General features: G+C 41.9%; 1 protein-coding gene across 5 annotated transcripts; it reads left to right on the top strand.

Annotated features, from left to right (window-relative positions):
- The first annotated feature begins 420 nt into the window (after positions 1–420).
- olfm3a (olfactomedin 3a) lies at positions 421–11,602 on the top strand. Of its 5 annotated transcripts, XM_078790567.1 has the most exons (8): positions 421–547; positions 1,242–1,396; positions 2,078–2,340; positions 7,891–8,034; positions 8,097–8,252; positions 9,456–9,675; positions 10,040–10,146; positions 10,608–11,602. In XM_078790567.1, exons 3-8 carry the CDS (start codon positions 2,272–2,274, stop codon positions 11,283–11,285), a joined length of 1,374 nt encoding a protein of 457 aa, XP_078646693.1. In that variant the 5' UTR covers positions 421–547; positions 1,242–1,396; positions 2,078–2,271; the 3' UTR covers positions 11,286–11,602. The 5 variants fall into 5 exon arrangements, with proteins under 5 accessions (XP_078646693.1, XP_078646692.1, XP_057916466.2 ...); XM_078790566.1 differs by lacking the exons at positions 421–547; positions 1,242–1,396; positions 2,078–2,340 and adding an exon at positions 4,353–4,730; XM_058060483.2 differs by lacking the exons at positions 421–547; positions 1,242–1,396; positions 2,078–2,340 and adding an exon at positions 4,605–5,167.
- The last annotated feature ends 8,692 nt before the right edge of the window (positions 11,603–20,294 follow it).

Here is a 20,294-nt window from a genome sequence, read left to right as displayed (position 1 = left end):
TGGTTGGGGGGGGCACATGAGGGCCACATTTTGAAAAATAAACATGTAGAAAAGCAACATGGGTGTCTGCTTTATCAACAAAAGTGTAACATGTAGTTTCTGCTATATTTATTCATGTTTAGTGGTTAGACATTTTTCAATCATGTATGTAACCCAAGTGAAATTGATAATATAATTTATTATATATACTTGTATACTATATATTCTTATTTAATAATACCCTTTCATATAATTATAAGTGCATATATATATAAATAGAATGTTTTGATATACAACACCCAGCAACCAGGTGATTTCAATCATGAGGGTTGACTCATGTGATTCTGTGCACCCAATCAGGGAATCCATGCACCTTGATCACATGACACACCTTAACCTATAAATAGCCAACAGGAAGACACACTTGCTGCACAGGTAGGCGTTCAAATGTATTTCAAACCTAAAATATGTTTTATATGCTGAATCTAAATGCGTTATAGGCACCAACTGCCACTGCTGGGAGCACGACCTATCAGCATTTCATAGATTATAGATTCCGACGGAACCGGTAAGTGTTGCTAAAATTAGCTTCACTTAGCTTAGCCACCTAGCCTCATTGTGTCGGCTGGTTAGCATGAACTTTTGGTTAGCAATTGGCTAATTTAGCTAGTTTAGCTAAAACTAAATTGTGAAACACCACGTAGACAACACATAGTAGACCAGTTAAAGTAAGTTTATTGGTAGGTGGAAAAATGAACAATTGTAAGACAATGTGCTGTTCACATGCCTGTAAAAAATTAACTTGATTAAACGAACGGCTGAAGCTAAAGTGGTCACGTTTGGCTGAAGTGCATGGTCACGTGCGTGCACGAGTTGATCACTTTGTCCTCCCAAATGTATGTGCAGGTGTATGATAAAATAGTAGTTTATGGACCTATTTATTGACAGTATTTTACAAAGCGGGACATAAATCACAAGCTTCTTGATAGAGCAGCAAGCCAGATTTTGTTTCTTGAGGCAGTTATTTGAATAATCCCAATTATTGCAACAGAGATGACATATTTTAAAGTACTGTTAACTTTTATATTAATTTTGATAGAACAGCATTAATTTTTTTAAAGAAATATGTCAAACTGAGGAAGTTTATAACTCATAAAAACCATGTGATTATGTATTTAAGCTTTTTATGAACTTTTGAAATGTTTTGATTGTTAGTCACTAAACTAAGATGACCTGTCCTCACTCTTGTCTATTTATCCCAGGAACTTGATACTATGAAGATGTCCTGTGCCATGAATTAAAAGGGTCTCCTGTTCAAGTTGACCGACATCTGCCATCCACCTGTGAAAGGGACTGCTTCTTCAGCTTCATCGAACCAAAGAGTTACTGCAAAGAGCATGTCGTCAGCCAGTCTCAGGTTCATGAATTTCATAAATTTTGTAGCAATCAAGTCAAGACATGCATTTTTGTCCATCATTGTTTGCCTGTTTTGAAGAATAGTCATTTTACAAATCAAGTCTGTATTGTGGTCTTTTTTTTTTTCAAATAAGTACTAGTTTGTTTTCCTTTAAAAACTTTTATTTCAGTTTAACGTTTTGTCAAGTCAGCATTTAATAACTGGTGTTATTTTACCTTTTAAAATTGTAGCTGTGCCAACCCTGTAAAAATAAGATGCTCATAATCATATAGAAGTTAATGTAACCTAAGGCAAGGATATCCAAGTATAAAAATACTACCTACTTGAAGGCATTCAAAGACATAATATGTAGTATTCTATGCTGGCCACTGGGTGTCAGTAAAGTTGCATTGAAAGCAGAGACAATAGGAAGTACAGAACAGAAAATAAGCACCAATTTCTTGTCTTATTTTGTCTTATGTTGGCTAATAGGTGACCATAGGAGTGTTATGTAATGTTAAAAACATGATCTTGTTTTTATACAGGTTAACTATGACAAATATTTTCTGGAATTGATTAAACAAGGAGAAACCGTTTATATGACACCGATGAGGTGTTAGATTAGAAATAGATACTCCCTCCCCTGCAGCCCTCATCACAGTTGCCCCCCCCCCCCCCCACTCTCTCCACTCTCTCTACTAGTCCGAGTCGCTCTCTCCGACTACGGAGGAGAGGTGGGAGTAATGCCGGTGAGCGAGTGGACGTTGATCCGCCAACAGAGCGCCTCTCCCCACGCTCCAAGAGCTGCGTAGACTCTCCAGGCGAGCCGCGCGAGGCTGTGCACCTTCAACAACGTTGTAGTCTCCGGCTCGGAGCGAAGCCCGCAGCCAGTCAGCATGCGGCTCCTGTTGAGCCTCCTGCACCCCTTCCTGTCTCTCAGCATCTTTGGCTTGTGCCCGTCTATGGTGAGTTGTATTTCTCATCACTTTCTCACTTCTCCTGAGCTAATCTGGGAAATCATAATCATCCTCATATTTCTTTTGATAATGGCACAGAAGTGGCAATAACCATCATGAAGCTACAATTCATTGTGAAATCAATTCTTTTTCCGCCAGAAGTCATTCATGCAGCTGCAATTCTATAAAATCAGCCATCAATTAGTATTATCCACCCGTTTGTAGCACGCAAAAGCACCCCAGTTTTGCTTAAGATGGCTTTCAGTCATTTACGTTGGATTTTGCAGTTTTTCTCCTGCCAGTGCAGTAACAGCACAACAGGCACCCCAGCAACAGCACCACTGCTTTGGTCTGCCAGATGGAAACTTCATGCTGTGGTTACACAACAGCTTCATCACGTCTATGAAATTGCGTGTATTTGTCTTACTTGTGTTTGGCCCAAGCCCTACAAAAAGTTGACTGATGGCGACTGGCCTCCAAAGGTCCGTTCTAATGAAGACGGATCAGTATGTTGCTCAGGGTGGTGGGTGGGGAGCTGTCCACTCTCTAGTGCTGAAACTTCAAGGCTGGCTGGAGAATCACGCACCCACTCTCTCCCCCTTTTCTAAGGTGAAAAAGTCATCAGTCATGCTAGGTGCGGGTTTCTCCATACTCTATCATTTATTTGTGTTGGAATCAATCAATATTCCGCTGCCATTGAGGAACCCGACTGGTGCACAAACTGCATGTTAATTGCTGGTGTTGCCCGAGAGAGTAGAGCGTTCTGCTTCATTGTTTGAAGATAATTTGAAAACCTTTTTATGGAATTACTGAGCCGCCGAGTATTAAGCTGTCACTCACAGGCTGCCAGACCTTTTGCAAATGCACAGCTTTGCTCCTCGAAGGATTTAATTGAGCAATTTACGCCACTTCTGGCATGTCGATTCAATGCTAGCCTTAATCACATGTTTTGCCGTCCACAGCGAGCTAGCAAGCAACGCATGTTCTTGTTTTGGTGCTGTTGTGGGAGCACCAGTGGAGCTTTGGTGTTGCTCATTTTCATGTCAGCCTGGCGTCGGCCTCGATGACACTGCGACTGCTAATGACACATCATGAGGAGAATGAACGAGTGGAATTTGTGTTGTGTATGATCACACGTTAGGCAGTGCACCGGAGGACACATCCACAGAGGAGGATAAAGAAGCAGTCTGGATGTGGAACGGAATAGAAAGTCTGTCATTTGGAGTTTCCTATCAGATGCTCGAGGGACGTGGAGAAAGTAAATACCAGCATGAAGTGTTTTTTTTTAATCAGGGTGGTCTTTGCCAGACCTTTCACGGTCCCGTACCCCTATTTGACCTGAAACCAAGGACCCCCCCTTACTGCTGCACTTTACATACACCACAGTAAGATGACAATAAAACAAAATGAAGTATTTACATTGTATTTGAATGACTAAATTGCTCCATTTTCATTTAATTCATTTTTATTTTTTTCACATTTTACATTACATTTTTAATCTGCATGTATTTTCATTTAAAATAATATATTCCAATTTAATTTTAATGTATTTTTAGTTTTACTTCAATTAATTTAATTTCAATTCCACATTCAGTGTCACTTCACTTTTCAATTTTAAATTAAAATTGTAATGTATTTTTATTTTTTAAATTTTATTTTTCCATTCTAATTTAATTTTCAATTTTAATTTCTTTCATGATTTTAATTATTTATGGAATATGTCCAAACTTATTTGTTCATATCACAGTGACCAATGAACTCTCCCTTTCATACTGTACTCCCTGCACTGTAGGCGCTGTTGGCATGAGGCGTTCAAGCACACTGTAACAGAGTGTTAGACCTTCTGAACATCCATGAAGTAGTGCTGTTTGTCATTTTATTCACGCAACGTCATGGCAAATTTGTAATTTAGAATCAGGGGAATCGTGACTGAGGGGTTTTCATTGTTTGAGTCACGGCAGCTTGATAAAAATTAAGAAAAACCTGTTTTAAACATCCGGAAATAGTTTCAATGTAGTGTTGCTATCAAAGTTGGAATAGCACCCTTTGCTAGACAAATACGACTCTGTGGGATCTTACACTTTCTAAAGGAAAAACATTTGGTTGAACACTCCCCGGTCTGTTATTCAGGCGTGCGTCCACGAGGGACGAGTTAATGAAGCAGTCGCCCGCCTCAAGCAGTGAAGTGAATCCACTCCAGTTTCCTATCTGATCTAAAAGCATAACATGTTCTGGGAGAAGTCCCATGCATGACTAAAGGCTTTCTTTTGCTCCTCACATCAGGTGTTCATCAGAATTCTGCTTTCAAGTCCGGGGAGCCATCATCTTGGGATGGTCAGCGTGTTCCAGATGATTTCCATGTACTGTTCTTCCATTCAGAGAAGGCGGAGTCAGCTGAAGTACGCTTTGTGTTGGCGGAGGTCAAAGACAAGTGTGTGGCGCACCTCTAAGAAACTAATCTTCCCACACAGCTTTCATCAAAGTCACACGTGCGAGAAAGGATCCCATCTTTTGTTCTCCACACTGCAAGTGTTCTCTTTGTCACCGTATTACCGCAACCTGTTTGATGGCCGCGTTGCTATGGCCGACCGTCTTTAGGGCGTTGCCATTCATCACGGCTGTCTCTGGTTGCCTGCCTCTGTCTGATTACAGAACGGGCTGCACGTTGGAGTTCATCTTCTGCTGCCATTAGAGCTGAAGTGCTGCTGAAGTGTCTCCCCCCTTAGGTTGAGCAATCATCAATAAGGGTAGAGCACATTCGACCACCGCGGCTTGTTTGGACAGGCGGATGGATGAGTGGATGGACAGCATCTGCTCCGGTCTCCATCTTGTCTGTGTCAGTGAGTTCGTCTCTCACCTGGTGGTTGGGATGTCTGCCTCACAGCCAGGAGGTCTCTGGGTTCACATCTGTGTGGACCTCTGTGGCTGGGTTGTCTTCATCCCACCAACATGTTAATTGGAGACTAATTGTCCATGGGTGTCTACAGTGGTTCTCAACTGGTGAGAAGTGAATTTCCACAAAGTAGGGTTCTATTTATAAATGGAATTTTTATAGCTGGAGTAAAGAAAACCTGTTTACAACTTTCTAAATACAGATTTTAAACACGGTTAGAGCTCTCTAGGCATGAAATAACACCCCTATATCCACCATTACATTGGTCTATGTACAGTACTTCCTGCAAGGGCTATCGTCTCATCAATGTAGCATTAGTGACACCTAGTGACCAATGTAGAATACTACCAGGAAATATCTTTATTCTGGTGTGGGGCAACGCTATGTTTGTTTAGCTTAGGCATCTTAAGCATCAGGCAGTAGTGGTTGGAGTTTGATTCCCGGCCCTTCACACTGGACTGTTTTGTGATCATGGGCCAATACCAACTTTCCGGAGCTCCTAGGGAGGGCTTGTGTGGATTTGGTACGAGCAGATCGGTCACAGATCGCAGATTGTTTGGGTGGGAGGCAGGACGTGCATGGAAACACGGCAGGAAGAGGTGCAGAGTCTGGAAGATCCAGAAGGCTTTGTGTGCGGGTTATTGTGTGCAGCTGCTCTGTAGGTGTCCACAACTCAATACAAAGGCCCCCTTTAAACATCACAAAATTGGACTTGAAATATCCCGGTCCAGTTCATGGAAGTGGCGAAGGTATTCGTCCAACTTAGGAGGATGTTAAGTCCTCCTCCATTTTTAGAGGACGCTTTTGTCGAAAATATCTTCTGTGAGTTCTTGCCAACAGGAAAGTCATTTGAGACTTGTTGCCGCCGCCCAACAATAGAGACTTGTGCAGACAATGGGATGTTCACAAAAGCATCAGCCAAGACAAAAAGTGTGGTAAATTACAAGTTGACGGCGGCATTCATTGCATGTTATCCTAGAAAAGGTTAAACCCAGCTCAGCAGTTACTTGGCTGCAAGATGCTGGAGGGCGCTTTGCATCCAGTCAGCACATCGTGCCGTCCCCCGTCCTTTGTGTAGCGTGTTGACTGCTAGCAAACAAAGACAGACCACCTCGGAGAGCTGCTGGAAGTGGAAGCTGGGCTCTTGTTTGACTGTTGAAGATGCGGCATAAAACCTGCAGAACGGCACGGCCTGCAGCACAAACGACACTGTAAGAAGAATTAATGAGCTGACCTAATAAGAACACCGTGGGGGTGTGTTTCCCCATTCATCTGTTGAATGGCGAAAGCGTGTGAATCCGCTAGGTAGGTTTGTGTGCCACGCGATAGCAGATGCTGATGAAATCTACCGTCATCGTTTTGTGAAATCGTCTTCCCAAGTTCAGCCGCGTTAGTGAGCGTTCTGGGGATTTGTCAGAAGGTTAAGTCGTGCACCAAAATGTCCTCGTTGTTCAGAGAAGCACTGTCCAGAGAATCAAACAAGATTGCCGAAACCAAATACGAGTCTCACCTGAGCTCTGGATTGTATTTATGTGCATGATGCGCTTTGTCTTCCACCACCATTGAACATTGAACAGAATCAGCTGCAGGGATTATGAGGGAAAAGTGTTCATGCACGGTGTAAAGTGCAGTGCAAAGTAGGATTCCTTATTTTTAAATCAAATATTGTCAGTCGGGGCATAGAAACCATTCCAAATACAGTTTTTTAACATTAGAGCCCCCTAGAAATGAAATAACACCCCTATAGTCACGTTGACACTCCTATTACCCAATATAGTCAACAAATGAGAAAATAAGACTTGCGCTTGTGTGTGTTGCTGTAAACATGTTGCCGTGTTGGAGTTGATTGTGCTGCTCCGGTAGTTAAGGTGCTTGTGTGTCTCTCCCAACATTATCGTAACATTACTGACACCTAGTGACAATACAGAATGCTACATATAATTACAATGCATCCTCTGAACGCCTTGAAGTTTGTATTTTTTACCTCATGTCGCCATGTATGCATGAAAAATACTCAATTTAGTCAGAAAAGTACATAAGAATTTGCCTACATTTACATAATTTTTGACAAATAGGCCACATTCAGCCACAAAACAGAATGATCTATCAATATATTGTGGAAAAAAACATGGCCTAATGAAGCATAATGCATGAAAATGCTTCATTTACGCTAAAAATGTAATTTAAAATTAAAATGTTAAATGTAATGATATGATACCATTTTTCATTTGGTGGCATTGTGAGTCAAATGGCGAAAGTGAGCGGGAAAAATGATTTGTGGTTCATGGAGAATGTTGTTGGGATTAGACACTCAATTTGCATCCTGGGAACAATTCCACAGGACTGAAAGTAATTCGTATTTTTCTACGGATTCCATGGGTTCTCTTGCTGCACGGCTGCCACTCCCCCACATGGAACAAGGGGGTGTCGCCTTGGCATAAATCCTGCTCTATGATTGAAAAGAACAGGCTGTGGAGGTAATGGGACTGGATTATTGAGGCGTCCCTCACTTCTCCATGTGGTGCAACGTCCTCTTTCTCTCTGATTAATACAGGCCACTAGCACATCTTCAGTGATTTCGCTTCCATTGCAGAGGAGGACAACTGGAGGATGACACCCAAGATTAGATGAGACTAAAATGACTAACGTCGTGTTTGTGCTTGCAGACCCTCGGGCCGAGAGAGGGCTGGCAGGTGTACAGCTCGGCCCAGGATGCGGACGGCCGCTGCATCTGCACCGTTGTGGCGCCGGAACAAAGCCTGTGCTCCAGAGATGCGAAGAGCAAGCAGCTCCGCCATCTCCTAGAGAAGGTAGAGCGAGCACGATGACGATGGTTTAGAACTCTTCTCCAGGAACACAATCTGCCTTCTAGGTGCAGAACATGTCTCAGTCCATCGAGGTGCTCAACCTGCGAACTCAGAGGGATTTGCAGTATGTGATGAAGATGGAGAACCAGATGAAGGGCCTGAGGACCAAATTCAGACAAATTGAGGACGACAGGAAGTCTGTCATGGCCAGAAACTTCCAGGTATGCATTGTTACTTTGCAGCATCATTTCCCATCTGTGACATCCGAGACAATGAAAGTACGAGGGGATAGTACTATGATAACTGGCCAAAGATTCTATTCTATTTTAACACTTGTTGGGTTAATGTCAAGATCTCCTTTCATATTTACCCACACAATTTCTGCTCCACAAAGTGCAGGAACTTTGGAAATTCAATAACTATAATAATATCTCTTGTGTCCATGGCTATCACGCATGTTAATTAGTGTTGGATGCTTTTTGAATGCCTTCTGTTTTGTTTGTAACGCACCAGGAACTGAACAAGAAGCTAGGCCAGGGGTGGGCAAACTTTTTGACTTGTGGGCCGCATTGATTTAACAACATTGACGGGGGGAGCCAGACTATATAATATTTTACATGTAACGGTCAATTTTTACACGTATATTTCACACACGTTTTACATGTAAAAGTGTCATGCAATCTGCTATATGTGCACTTTGAGATTATTTATTTGATATAAAGTGTGTTATAAATTAAATGTATTATAATAATTATTATTATTGTTATTTAATAATTATTTTTATTTAGTACTATTATTATTAACATTAATATTTATTATTTATTATTAATTAATATTATTAATGGCACTAATTAATAATATTATATTGATTGTATTATTAATATAATTATTATTTATTTATTATTGGAAAATATATATTTTTTATATTTATTATTATTATTAAGTGCTTGTGTCCCTTTTTTTTAGGAGCATTTTGTAAACAACAGACCACATCAAATAAGGAAATTGATAAACCAGCTACTTCAACCATCAAAAGGTTGGCTCAAGCCATGATGCCAGGTTGTATGTTGAGTTTAAATGAAATACTTTGGAAAGAACAGGTGGGCCGTATTCAAGCACTTGGCGGGCCGGATGTGGCCCCCGGGCCGTAGTTTGCCCACCCCTGCAGCTAGGCTATAGCTGTGGTCCAGATGATTCGACCACAAAATGACACCATCCACAAATCATGGTGTCCAGTCATCACTGCTGTTATCACTGACTGTGCATAGAGAATATGTCCATATTCTCTCGACGCTGCACAAACCAGGAGAGTTAGGAGAGCGCTGATCAACTTTTAAATATGCAGTTTCCCATCACCCTGGTCAGGTTTTCAGTCAGCAGGTTCAGAGAATGTGGCACATTCATTTCTGTTGCTGTCACATTAGGAGCTTAAAGACAAGATGGAGCAGCTGAAGCCATTGATCCCCGTGCTGGAGCAGTACAAGATGGATGCCGCCCTCGTCTCCCACTTCAAGGAGGAGATCAGGAACCTGTCATCGGTGTTGACGAGCATCCAGGAGGAAATGGGCGCCTACGACTATGACAAACTCTATCAGCGGGTACTGCGACTGGATAACAGGCTCCGAAGCTGCATGGGAAAACTGAGTAAGTCAGCGCTGATTGCAGGGACCCCATTAGCGATCATCGTCTCTTATTTTGGTGATCTGGATTCAAACAGGCATCGTGATAAATACATTTTTAAAAATGGGTTCATTACACTGAACCGTTGGCCTCTTTTCGCTTTCAAAGGGTAAATGTTTCATAGTCTGAGTGAGGCTATTAAAAGTAATTCTGCTCAATAAAGCAAAAGGATGACTATAATATAACAATAATTGGTATTTACAGTCGCTAGCCAGGGCACTGCTACAAACAGACACCAACAAATGATGGGCTAAAAGCTAAGTTAATAGCACCCCCCATTCCCCAGTCCCAGCATGTTTATTCCACTGCTGCATTTCTTTATTAACAGCATGCGGAAAATTAATGAAAATCAGCGGACCCGTGACCATTAAGATCTCCGGGACTCGGTTTGGGGCATGGATGACCGACTCGCTCGCATCAACAAGACACAACAGAGTGAGTGGAGATTTCTCTTTCAATTCATTTTGTTAGATGTTGGCTTTCTTTGTATGGTGTTCATATATCTGAAGCACAAGTGAAAGCAACTGGATTCAACCCGATTCAGATTTAGTGCATACAGTCACTTTTGGTGTTCAAAAGGTCACAGTTTTTTTATGATTTGGTTTTCATTTCAAGTATTTTGCCTGTTTCCGTACACGGTTGAATGGAAAACCAATCCGTCCATTTATCATCTAAAAGTGGCGTCCATTTGTCACTTGAACCATGTGGTGTAAATCCAGCGTCACTGAATCCTTAGCCCTTAACTTTGTATTATCTCCCTCAAACTTGCTTTTCTTCTGATGTCACTGCTTTGGCGCCTTGGTTTTACTCACGGGATTACCAATTCCACCCATCCATCCACTGAACCGACCCATGGAACCCGTCCCCATTCATACTTCCACCCATCCCACCTGTAGGTTTGGTACATGGACGGTTACACCAACAGCAAGATCGTCCGAGAGTTCAAAACCATGGAGGACTTCACGGCAGGAGTGGTGGCTCGCACCTACAGCCTTCCGTTCAAATGGGAAGGGACCAATCACGTCGTCTACAACGGCTCCCTTTACTACAACAAGTACCAGAGCAACATCATCGTCAAGTACAGCTTTGAGACCGGCACGGTTCTGGCCCAGAGAGCTTTGGAATTCGCAGGCTTCCACAACATGTACCCGTACACGTGGGGCGGCTACTCCGACATCGACGTCATGGCGGACGAGCTGGGACTGTGGGTCGCGTATGCCACCAACCAAAATGCCGGGAATGTTGTCATTTCCCAAATCGATCCCAACAACCTGCAGGTCCTGAAGACTTGGAACACGGAATACTCCAAAAGGAACGCGGGGGAGTCGTTCATGATCTGTGGGACTCTCTACATCACCAACTCTCACCTGTCCGGAGCAAAGGTTTATTACGCCTACTCCACAAAGACGTCAACGTATGAATACATCGACATTCCTTTCCTCAACCAGTACTTCCACATCTCCATGCTGGACTACAACGCCCGAGAGAGAGCGCTGTACGCCTGGAATAACGGACACCAGGTCGTATTCAACGTCACCTTGTTCCATGTCATCGAAACAGACGACGGCTCTTAAACTTTTGTCAACATTTGTGATGATGCTCGTTGTTTTGTCCAAAATGGCTAATCGTGTTGTTTTGACTGAATGGCGCATGGACACCGATGGATTCCTTCCTGGAGAACATCTTGCACATTTTTACACCGGTCGATGGCATCACTGTCGCTTTTGCATGCGGGTCTACTGTGCACTTTGACTGCAGTGATATTTTTAGTGTCTACTACCGTGCTTGCGTTCATTGCACATCAGCGTACTTGCTGCAATATACTCTAAATATTATTACCGCATTCTGTTTCAACGGGTGTTTTTTTTAATAAAACTGCGCAACGTACTCTGTTTATATTCTGCTGTTTTGTGGTTTTTACACATTTTTGTCATATTTTTCGACTTATGACTTGAGTTTTTCGAGTTTTGTATTTTCACTTTTTCCGAACACATCTTCATATTGTCAATAATCGTAGTAAACATAACAAAAATAATGGGGACTACCACAAAAATTGATTATAATAATAATCGTAGTAAACAAAAAAGGAAAAAATATGCATAATAAATATAAGAGGGAATAATACTAAAACTACCACTACAAAAAAATAAATAGAAAAAGACAATCATAAGAGTAAATAATATCATAAAAATGCCAATTATTGATATATGTATATGTGTATATATGGACTACTACTATAAGGACTAACAACACTATTACTAGCACCACAGCTACTACTAGTACAAAAGAATCATAAATCATAACAAGCACATAATAAAAAAAATGGCTATAATGGCGAATGGGAATAATAAAGGCTGCATCTTGTGCAATGTGGCAATTATGATGGCGGTGTTGACAGACCTTCTCCCAGAGGAAGCGGGCTTTTGGATGGGTCTTTCTGCTGGCTGCAGAGTCACTTTAATCAGTCTGAAGTGTTGTGGTAAGTACCTTCAGTAAAAGCCATCAAACGCGGCAGAAAGCACGCCTTCAGGCGCAAGTGCTGCTGATTTGTGATTCTTATTTCGCGGCCGCCAACCACAAATACTTGAAAGAACAACACAACAACAAAAAAAAGCTTCCATTGAATTCAAAAATGTTTCATTTTGGGACCTTGATTGGTATCGATCCAGCCCAAGAACACATGTGGCTTTGGGAACTTTGAATTGATTGCACATTCAAACAGTGTGGAGGCACGCTCGCTGGTGTCAAATTGCATTAAGAAACACACATCGACTTAGCAACAGTCATTTAGTGCCCCCCCGCCCCCCAACACAAGAAATGGTGCTTGCAAGAACACACAAAGCCCAACATGGCGCAGCCCAGACCAGCTCCAATCAGGCCACTTAATAGACTTCGTCTGATTGCACAGATGAGACTCAGGTGTGCTGATCTTGAGGGCATGCTGGAAGCTGATTGGCTGACACGGAGGGAGCCAATCTGCTGGGGCCGGCAGAACTGAAAATGAGCATCAAACAGACAAAACCAAACATAATACCCTCCCCGAAAGACAACACTCATATAGAAAGTAGTCATTTTTCCCCTCAATATTTAATCCAATTTAAAAACTGTCACTGCAAATATTGATTAGTGTCTACGTACATATTTCCCATTCAGAGCTGATGTTTTTCCCCCTGGCTACGTGCCGCAGCACATCAATAAATTTGACAGTTCGCGTCATGTGCTTTCTCTGCTGTAACTCTTCTCTTTGGCTTTCATTGATTTCTGCCACATTTGACACGGAGGCTGTCACTTTGTCTGTAAACGTCGTCGACCTCCGTCAAGACCACAGCGGAACTGGTCGTTTATTTCACGGAAATATTTCAACAAAAATACAACTAGACATGAACATATAATATTTCATATTGAATGATTTATTTTTATATATTTTATGATTTCAGTACACTATGAATTACTGATATATTAATGCAAAGCAAAGTCCAAGTCCCATTGAGGGATTTTCAACCACTGTTCCGCGGAATTATCCAATATCACTTTTTGTTTTTTAATCTTTCTTTTATTCCAGCTTTGGTTCATCGAAACATGCCCTAATGTCCCACTGAGTGAATATAAATAAATAGAGAAACGATATTGTAATTAACTATACAGAGTGTCATTATGTAACATTTTTGGTTAGTGGTGTGCCGCAAGATTTTTACAATGTAAAAACTCATGCCGTGGCTCAAAAAAGGTTGAAAAACATGAACATAGTGGGGGTGGAGGTGGGTGTTTGGTGGTTTTATTCAAGCTGCATCCTGATTGGCCATCAGGTGTGCCTGATTGGTAATCAGGTGGAGCTCCCATAAATAGCAGACGGCATGCCGTGGTCGCCTCTTCTCCTCTTCTCCAGCAAACGTTCCCGAGTGCGACCAAGAAGTGTTGTGATTGCTGTGTTGATTTATTGTGTGTAAAAGTACCAGCTTGAGAAGTATACTACCTGTTTTTGATGCGTCCTTGATTGTACAGTATTTGCTACTTTTGCTTCACATCCTGATTTTCAGGGTTGTTTTTGTTGTGCTGGAATTAAATACTTCATTCATAATACCCTTTGCATTATGATACCCACAAACATGTCCGTGTTGATGCTGCATTCGTCAGAGTAGCTGTGCCACTCTTGTGTGGCACGTGCTTAGCAGCCTGGGCATCTCCGTAGACGTCTCCTACAGAAAACGAGGTGACGAGGGACCTTGGGTGTTTCTAATAACGGGTGGATGAGTAATTCCTTGGCTAATTAAATGTGACTCCATATTTATTTGCCTGTACTTGGTATTCCGTGCACACTTGAGCTCCGTGTCAGGTTTTACGAGTAAATACCCGCCGGGTTAACTCTTATTTCTGTTATCACTGCCATGAAACGGTAGTCTTCACATTTTTTCATTCGAGAACCTGAGCTGATTCCATGCAACTTTATTTGTAGAGATGCCGCTCACAATCACAAAAACTCACAAAGTGTGGGGGATAGATTTTCGAGTTCACTGACTCGCGGGGGCTCGAAGAAGACTCCAGTTTGACTGATGCAGGAGGTGCCCAAGAATGACTCGAGTTCACCGACTCATGAGTGCTTGACAAAGACCTGGGTTTCCCTGATTTGCAAGTGTTTGACAAAGACTCCAGTTTCTGATTCAGAGGTGCCCAGGTGCCCAAGAAAGACTTGAGTTCACCGACTCATGGGTGCTTGAGAAAGACCTGGGTTTCACTGATTCGCGGGTGTTCGACAAAGACTGATTCTTGGGTGCCTCAGGAAGACTTGAGCTTCCCTGACTCGCGGGTGTTCGACAAAGACTCCAGTTTGACTGATGCAGGAGGTGCCCAAGAATGACTCGAGTTCACCGACTCATGAGTGCTTGACAAAGACCTGGGTTTCCCTGATTTGCAAGTGTTTGACAAAGACTCCAGTTTCTGATTCAGAGGTGCCCAGGTGCCCAAGAAAGACTTGAGTTCACCGACTCATGGGTGCTTGAGAAAGACCTGGGTTTCACTGATTCGCGGGTGTTCGACAAAGACTCCAGTTTCTGATTCAGAGGTGCCCAGGAAAGACTCGAGTTCACCGACTCATGGGTGCTTGACAAAGACCTGACAAAGACTTGTGTTTCACTGATTCTTGGGTGCCTCAGGAAGACTTGAGCTTCCCTGACTCGCGGGTGATCGACAAAGACTCCAGTTTGACTGATGCAGGAGGTGCCCAAGAATGACTCGAGTTCACCGACTCATGAGTGCTTGACAAAGACCTGGGTTTCCCTGATTTGCAAGTGTTTGACAAAGACTCCAGTTTCTGATTCAGAGGTGCCCAGGTGCCCAAGAAAGACTTGAGTTCACCGACTCATGGGTGCTTGAGAAAGACCTGGGTTTCACTGATTCGCGGGTGTTCGACAAAGACTCCAGTTTCTGATTCAGAGGTGCCCAAGAAAGACTCGAGTTCACCGACTCATGGGTGCTTGACAAAGACCTGGGTTTCATTGACTTGCGGGTGGGACAAAACTCCAGTTTCACTGACTCTGATGAGATGATGAAGACTCGAGTTTGACTGACTCACAGACTGGTTACTTGACTCACGGGTGCTCATGGAAGACTCAAGTAGTCTCTTGCCTGCAACTTGCAACTCTGCAATGGTACCTCAGTGAGCGATTCATAAGAACCCGAGTCAGTAAAAGTATTTGCGTTTCCCATAACCGCCATAAACAGTTTTCAACATATTTTTCACAGACGGCTGAGCGTATTTCACGACTTTGTGACTTTGGTTTCAGAAGAAGGATTAGCAGTCGGCGTGCCAATACGGGATTCTGGCATCTGTCCTTGACAATCCAGGAGTGCATCGTAGCGCATCCTTGCGCTTCCACACTGAGCAGCGTAATCATGCTAAATAGGAGAACAGATGTTGGGGGGGGGCTGCTGAGTGTTGATAATGAACACTGGAGTGTTGGGAAGCAACACTAAATGCTAATATTGCATATTTTCTTATTCATTAAACACCAGATTGTTAATCAATCACTTGGTATTCATAAGATGTTTAATACTTTTATGGACATCATTTGTAGTTCCAGATCGTCCAAAAGACGCTAATATGAATAATAATGCAGCTGGGGTGCTTTTGTTTTTTCATTGGCAACAAGAATTGGATATTTTTTTTGAACCAAGTTGGACTAAAATCAGAAAAATACTACTAGAAAATATTGTCTACTGCCAAAAGACCATTTTACATGTTTGAAAAGTATCGTATTTTCTGGTTTATAAATTGCACGAGGCCAAAAATGAATAATTTGATAGAAAAAAACATACATAAGTTTAATTTTAGTTTAATTTAATTTAGAATTAAAGTAATATCTTAAGAGTTTCTGTACTTTGTTGTTGCTCTTTGTTTCTGCTCATGTTGTTTTGCTGATGAATGACACTAGTTGATCTCATGCATGATTACAATCAAATACATGAAAGCAAATATATATTTTTAAATAGGAACATACTATAAGTGCATGTTGGTAGTAAAGGAATACTGAGCAGTGAAGTGACATTCAGTTGAAACGGTGCATCCGAATACATGAGTATTTCATCAGGAATTATCGTTCAGCCTTGCTAATAAATCCCATAAAGGCTGCCCTGCCCAGCCTGTCACAATAGGAGCATGAGAATAATAAGAAAGCTCCTTTTCCATCATTCTCCAGCGTTGCCTTCAGGCCATGCTGCGTCTCTCTCCTGCTTGGCGTGCATGAAAAGTATCCTTTCAATTGATAGCATATTTCTAGGCTTCACTCTCGCTGACACGCTCACATTTACTAGCGTATGAAAACAGCGGGCTAGCTCTGGCTTTGTGGTTGGCTAGAAAAATACATCAACTTATAAAAGTTGTATTACCGCTACGGATAAAGTTGTTCATTTGTCAAAGTTGGTACCTGAACACATCATGAAGAAGCAGAACGTCTACTACTAAGTGATGTTCTCTTATTGGCCAGACACAGCTGCAGGAATGTGTGGCTTTTTTCAGCTTTTCAATGTATGTACAATTTGGGGGTTTAGGGACCCCCCCAAAAGTGGAGAATTCTATTGTCTTATTGTATTGTCTTTCTGTGAACCGAGGTTGTTCAACAGTTCTACTTTCATGGCATTCATTCATTCATTTTCTGCTGCTTATCCTCTTGAGGGTCGTGGGGGTGCTGGAGCCTATCCCAGCTGTGTTCGGGCGAAAGGCGGGGTACACCCTGGACCTGGACCCCACACCGATATTTACGCCTATGGGCAATTTGGGGTCGCCAGTTAACATAGCATGTTTTTGGAATGTGGGAGGAAACCGGAGTACCTGGAGAAAAGCCACGCATGCACGGGGAGAACATGGAAACTCCACACGGAAATGGCCGAGGGTGGAATCGAACTTGGGTCTCCTAGCTGTGTGGGCCGCTGGCTAACCGCCATGACATGTTTGCTAAATTCCTTAAGCGTGAAAATTTCCAATTTTTTTGTCCCCAAAATGAAATTTCTCAAAACCATTCCAGGATGAAAACATTTCAGGTTACAATTTTTCACATCCACAAAATTAAAATTTTCCCTGTAATTTCAAATTTCTTGTTTCTGATTGAGTCTTACTTTTCTCACCTCGATCAAACCGTTCCATCATCAAGACAGAGATGGGAGGACGTACCTTCTAGTACTGTCCCATCATTTGTTACTTGGAGTGTCCAAGATTGGTTCTACTTTCCTCTGGAACGTGAAAGTTAAGCTTGTGTGACGCCGATAGCGTGTCTGTTGACTATCTTCTCCTCGTTGTGTGAGTGTCATGAAGGCATCCCAATAAGATGCAGTGAGCTACCAGGCCGAACCCAACAGTACAAGAACGATATCAACGGTGTAAAAGTTTCGGATCCTAACCTTGGCTTTCGCAGCTGAAGTCGAAGCACCTCTTCCTGCTTCACCATCACACCTCGGCCGAGTGCTGCCACTGCAGATAATAAGTCCGTGTGCTTTGATATTCATAAGAAAGCACCTGGCCATCACTCCCGCGTCAAACTTTTTGACGCTGTGTCAAATCTGAAAGGAGCATCGGTGATGAACTCTGACATCCCGCTGAGACGCCGTTGTCCTTTCATCAACAGCGTGGGCCCGTGCGGCTGCTAAATAAACCATGGAGGATTGGAAATGTGAGGCACACACACACGTAGCAGCCCCAGGCCATGTAACAGGGATGTCTTACTGTCAGGCCCAAAGGAGTTAGCTGTGCTGACAACAGCAATCAAGACACTAATACGCTAGTAAGCCCTTTCCCAAATGGATGGCGGTCCCTCGGAAATGGCTAACGTTTAACATTCTAACTACGCCGTCTCCTCGTCATCGCTATTAATGTATATTTGCATGAACGAGGACCCCGCCTCTAATTGCCTGTTGACTTTTCGGGGACGACATGATGAAATTGGTAGCAACTCGCATCGTGATCCGACACGGCGCTGGATGGATTTTTCTAACGAGAACACGGAAAAGGAGGAGATGGTTTAAATACGGAGCCAGATCAAACAAAAGCCGAGTTCTAAAAACCGCAACAGTGACTCTCGATTGCGTCAATGGAGCAACTCGGAAACGCGTTGCAGCTACTGTATATCCTCAGGAAGTGGCTGCCGTGTTTCCGGAAGGAATTTTTGCCGTTTACGGAGGCAGCGTCCCGCCTCGGTTCCGGCTGTGATGCAACCTTGGAAAGCATTTGGTTCCATCCGCCATTTACAGTATGGAAGAATACCCCCCTTTTTTCACGGTTAGTCGCTTCCACGTCCGACCGTGATGAGTCAATTTAGGATTCCAGTATTCTTTTATGGCCACAGGGGGCAGTAATGTTACATTGATGAGACTATAGCCACCGCAGGAAGTTTAGAAAAAAAGAACAGGAAGAAGGAATTCACCCAACGCCAACGTGTGTGTCAATATTATGTCTTATTGATGTCTTATTATTGTCTTATTTATGCCACAAATAGATTATATCTACTATATTGTTAAATAGGAGTGTAAAGGTGACTATAGGGGTGTTATTTAACGTCTCAAGGGCTCTAATAATGTTATAAAAGTGTGTTTAGAGGATTGTAAAAATGTTTTTTACGCTGTACCAAAATATAGCATTCAAATAATTTCTGTAAAAAATGTATACAGTAAAAATATGGTATAAATAAACGCTGCACCCCAAAAGAAAAATGATAGGAAACAAAGGTAAAGCTGTCATTTCCTGATGATGCCTTCACACGGAGGCTGTAGAGACTTTAAAGGTACGGACCAAGTATCTACTAAGAAATGCAGCCCTGCTTTTTTGCCACTTTAAAGCGTCTCTTTGTACAATTACTTTTTTTTTCTCGACTAAAGACGAATTTGCTCGCCTTTTTTGTGAAAGTCTTTCAATTCTCATGAATTGTCCATGAATGTCTTTGAGCTTCTTATCGTTCACGCCGCCTCCTGCACTATTTAATACCTTTTACACGGCTCCAAACATCATTCAACAGCAGCCTTTTCCTTCCAAAGCCGCTTTTTTCTTTTTGCTCTGCCATTTACAAACTGAAGGTCATTTCTATTTCCTTCTCCTGACTCGCAGCCTCTTCACTCTTCTTCTCAGCATCCCTTCAGTTAACAAACCCATCACAGGAGGACCACCACCTCATCCAAACCGGGGTCAAGCTTTGAACCCTCAAGCCCCACCGCCGGTTCCTCCAGATTCTGTTATCAGTCCCAAAAAAGAGAAAAAGGTCCATAATTGAGGTTGTGGTTATGCAAGGCATGGCGCAGGTGCTTAATTGGATTTACCAGCCACTCAGTCACACAGCTATTAAACTCAAGTCTTCTAATTATTAGCGCGTGCAGCTGGGGAGCTTTTTAAGGCCGCGTGTGAAGTGGCGGTGAAAGCATGGCCGGCCGTTTTTACAGCTCACAGTGAAAAGCCAAATCTACTTGTCATTAAAAATCCAATTTCAAGCAATAAACAAACAAGAAGCCGCCGAGGCTCGTCTGCTGCAGGAGGCGCTACCGTTACTCTTGAGGAAAAAACGCTAAATACAGAAATAATGACAATAATTGTGGAGTTTCTATCTTCCTGCACCGTAGAAATGGGATTAAATTTAATTTTCATTTTATTTAGGGTTTATTTAAAAATATAAATATATTATTATTATTATTTATTCATTGAGTTGTAAAAATAATTTTCATTTGTATTAGTGTGGATTCATTTCTACTATAACCAATATTCAACTGATCTTTTTAATTATTTAATTGTTTTTATTAGAATTACTTGTTCAGCTGAATCAATGTAATATACTATGTCAATTGGTGAACAATTATACAATTATTTAAATTACAGTGAATCAAGTAAATGTAATTTATAAAAATTACATGATTAAATGACACTGTAATACACCTGTATTAGCCATAATATTTTATACATATATGTATTTATGATTTATTTGTATTTAAATATTTTATTATTATTATTACTACTATTAAAATTGTATTTATTTATTTTTTTAAATATTTTGTTTTTTAAAATACATTGTGTATGTATTTATGTCATGACCAATTGAATTAAATGACTGTTTAAT

This window comes from Doryrhamphus excisus, linkage group LG5, assembly GCF_037039965.1.
Source record: "Doryrhamphus excisus strain RoL-2023G ecotype Guam linkage group LG5, RoL_Dexc_Guam_v1.1, whole genome shotgun sequence".
NCBI lineage: Eukaryota > Metazoa > Chordata > Actinopteri > Syngnathiformes > Syngnathidae > Doryrhamphus > Doryrhamphus excisus.
This window is presented reverse-complemented; position numbering and strand designations above follow the sequence as displayed.

Excerpts from the sequence above, each read along its gene's own strand:
- olfm3a (XM_078790566.1), top strand. The coding sequence starts at position 4,581 with ATGACTAAAGGCTTTCTTTTGCTCCTCACATCAGGTGTTCATCAGAAT. Across the intron at positions 9,676-10,039 it reads AAGCTGCATGGGAAAACTGA|CATGCGGAAAATTAATGAAA; the intron begins GTAAGTCAGCGC and ends CTTTATTAACAG. Across the intron at positions 10,147-10,607 it reads CATCAACAAGACACAACAGA|GTTTGGTACATGGACGGTTA; the intron begins GTGAGTGGAGAT and ends TCCCACCTGTAG.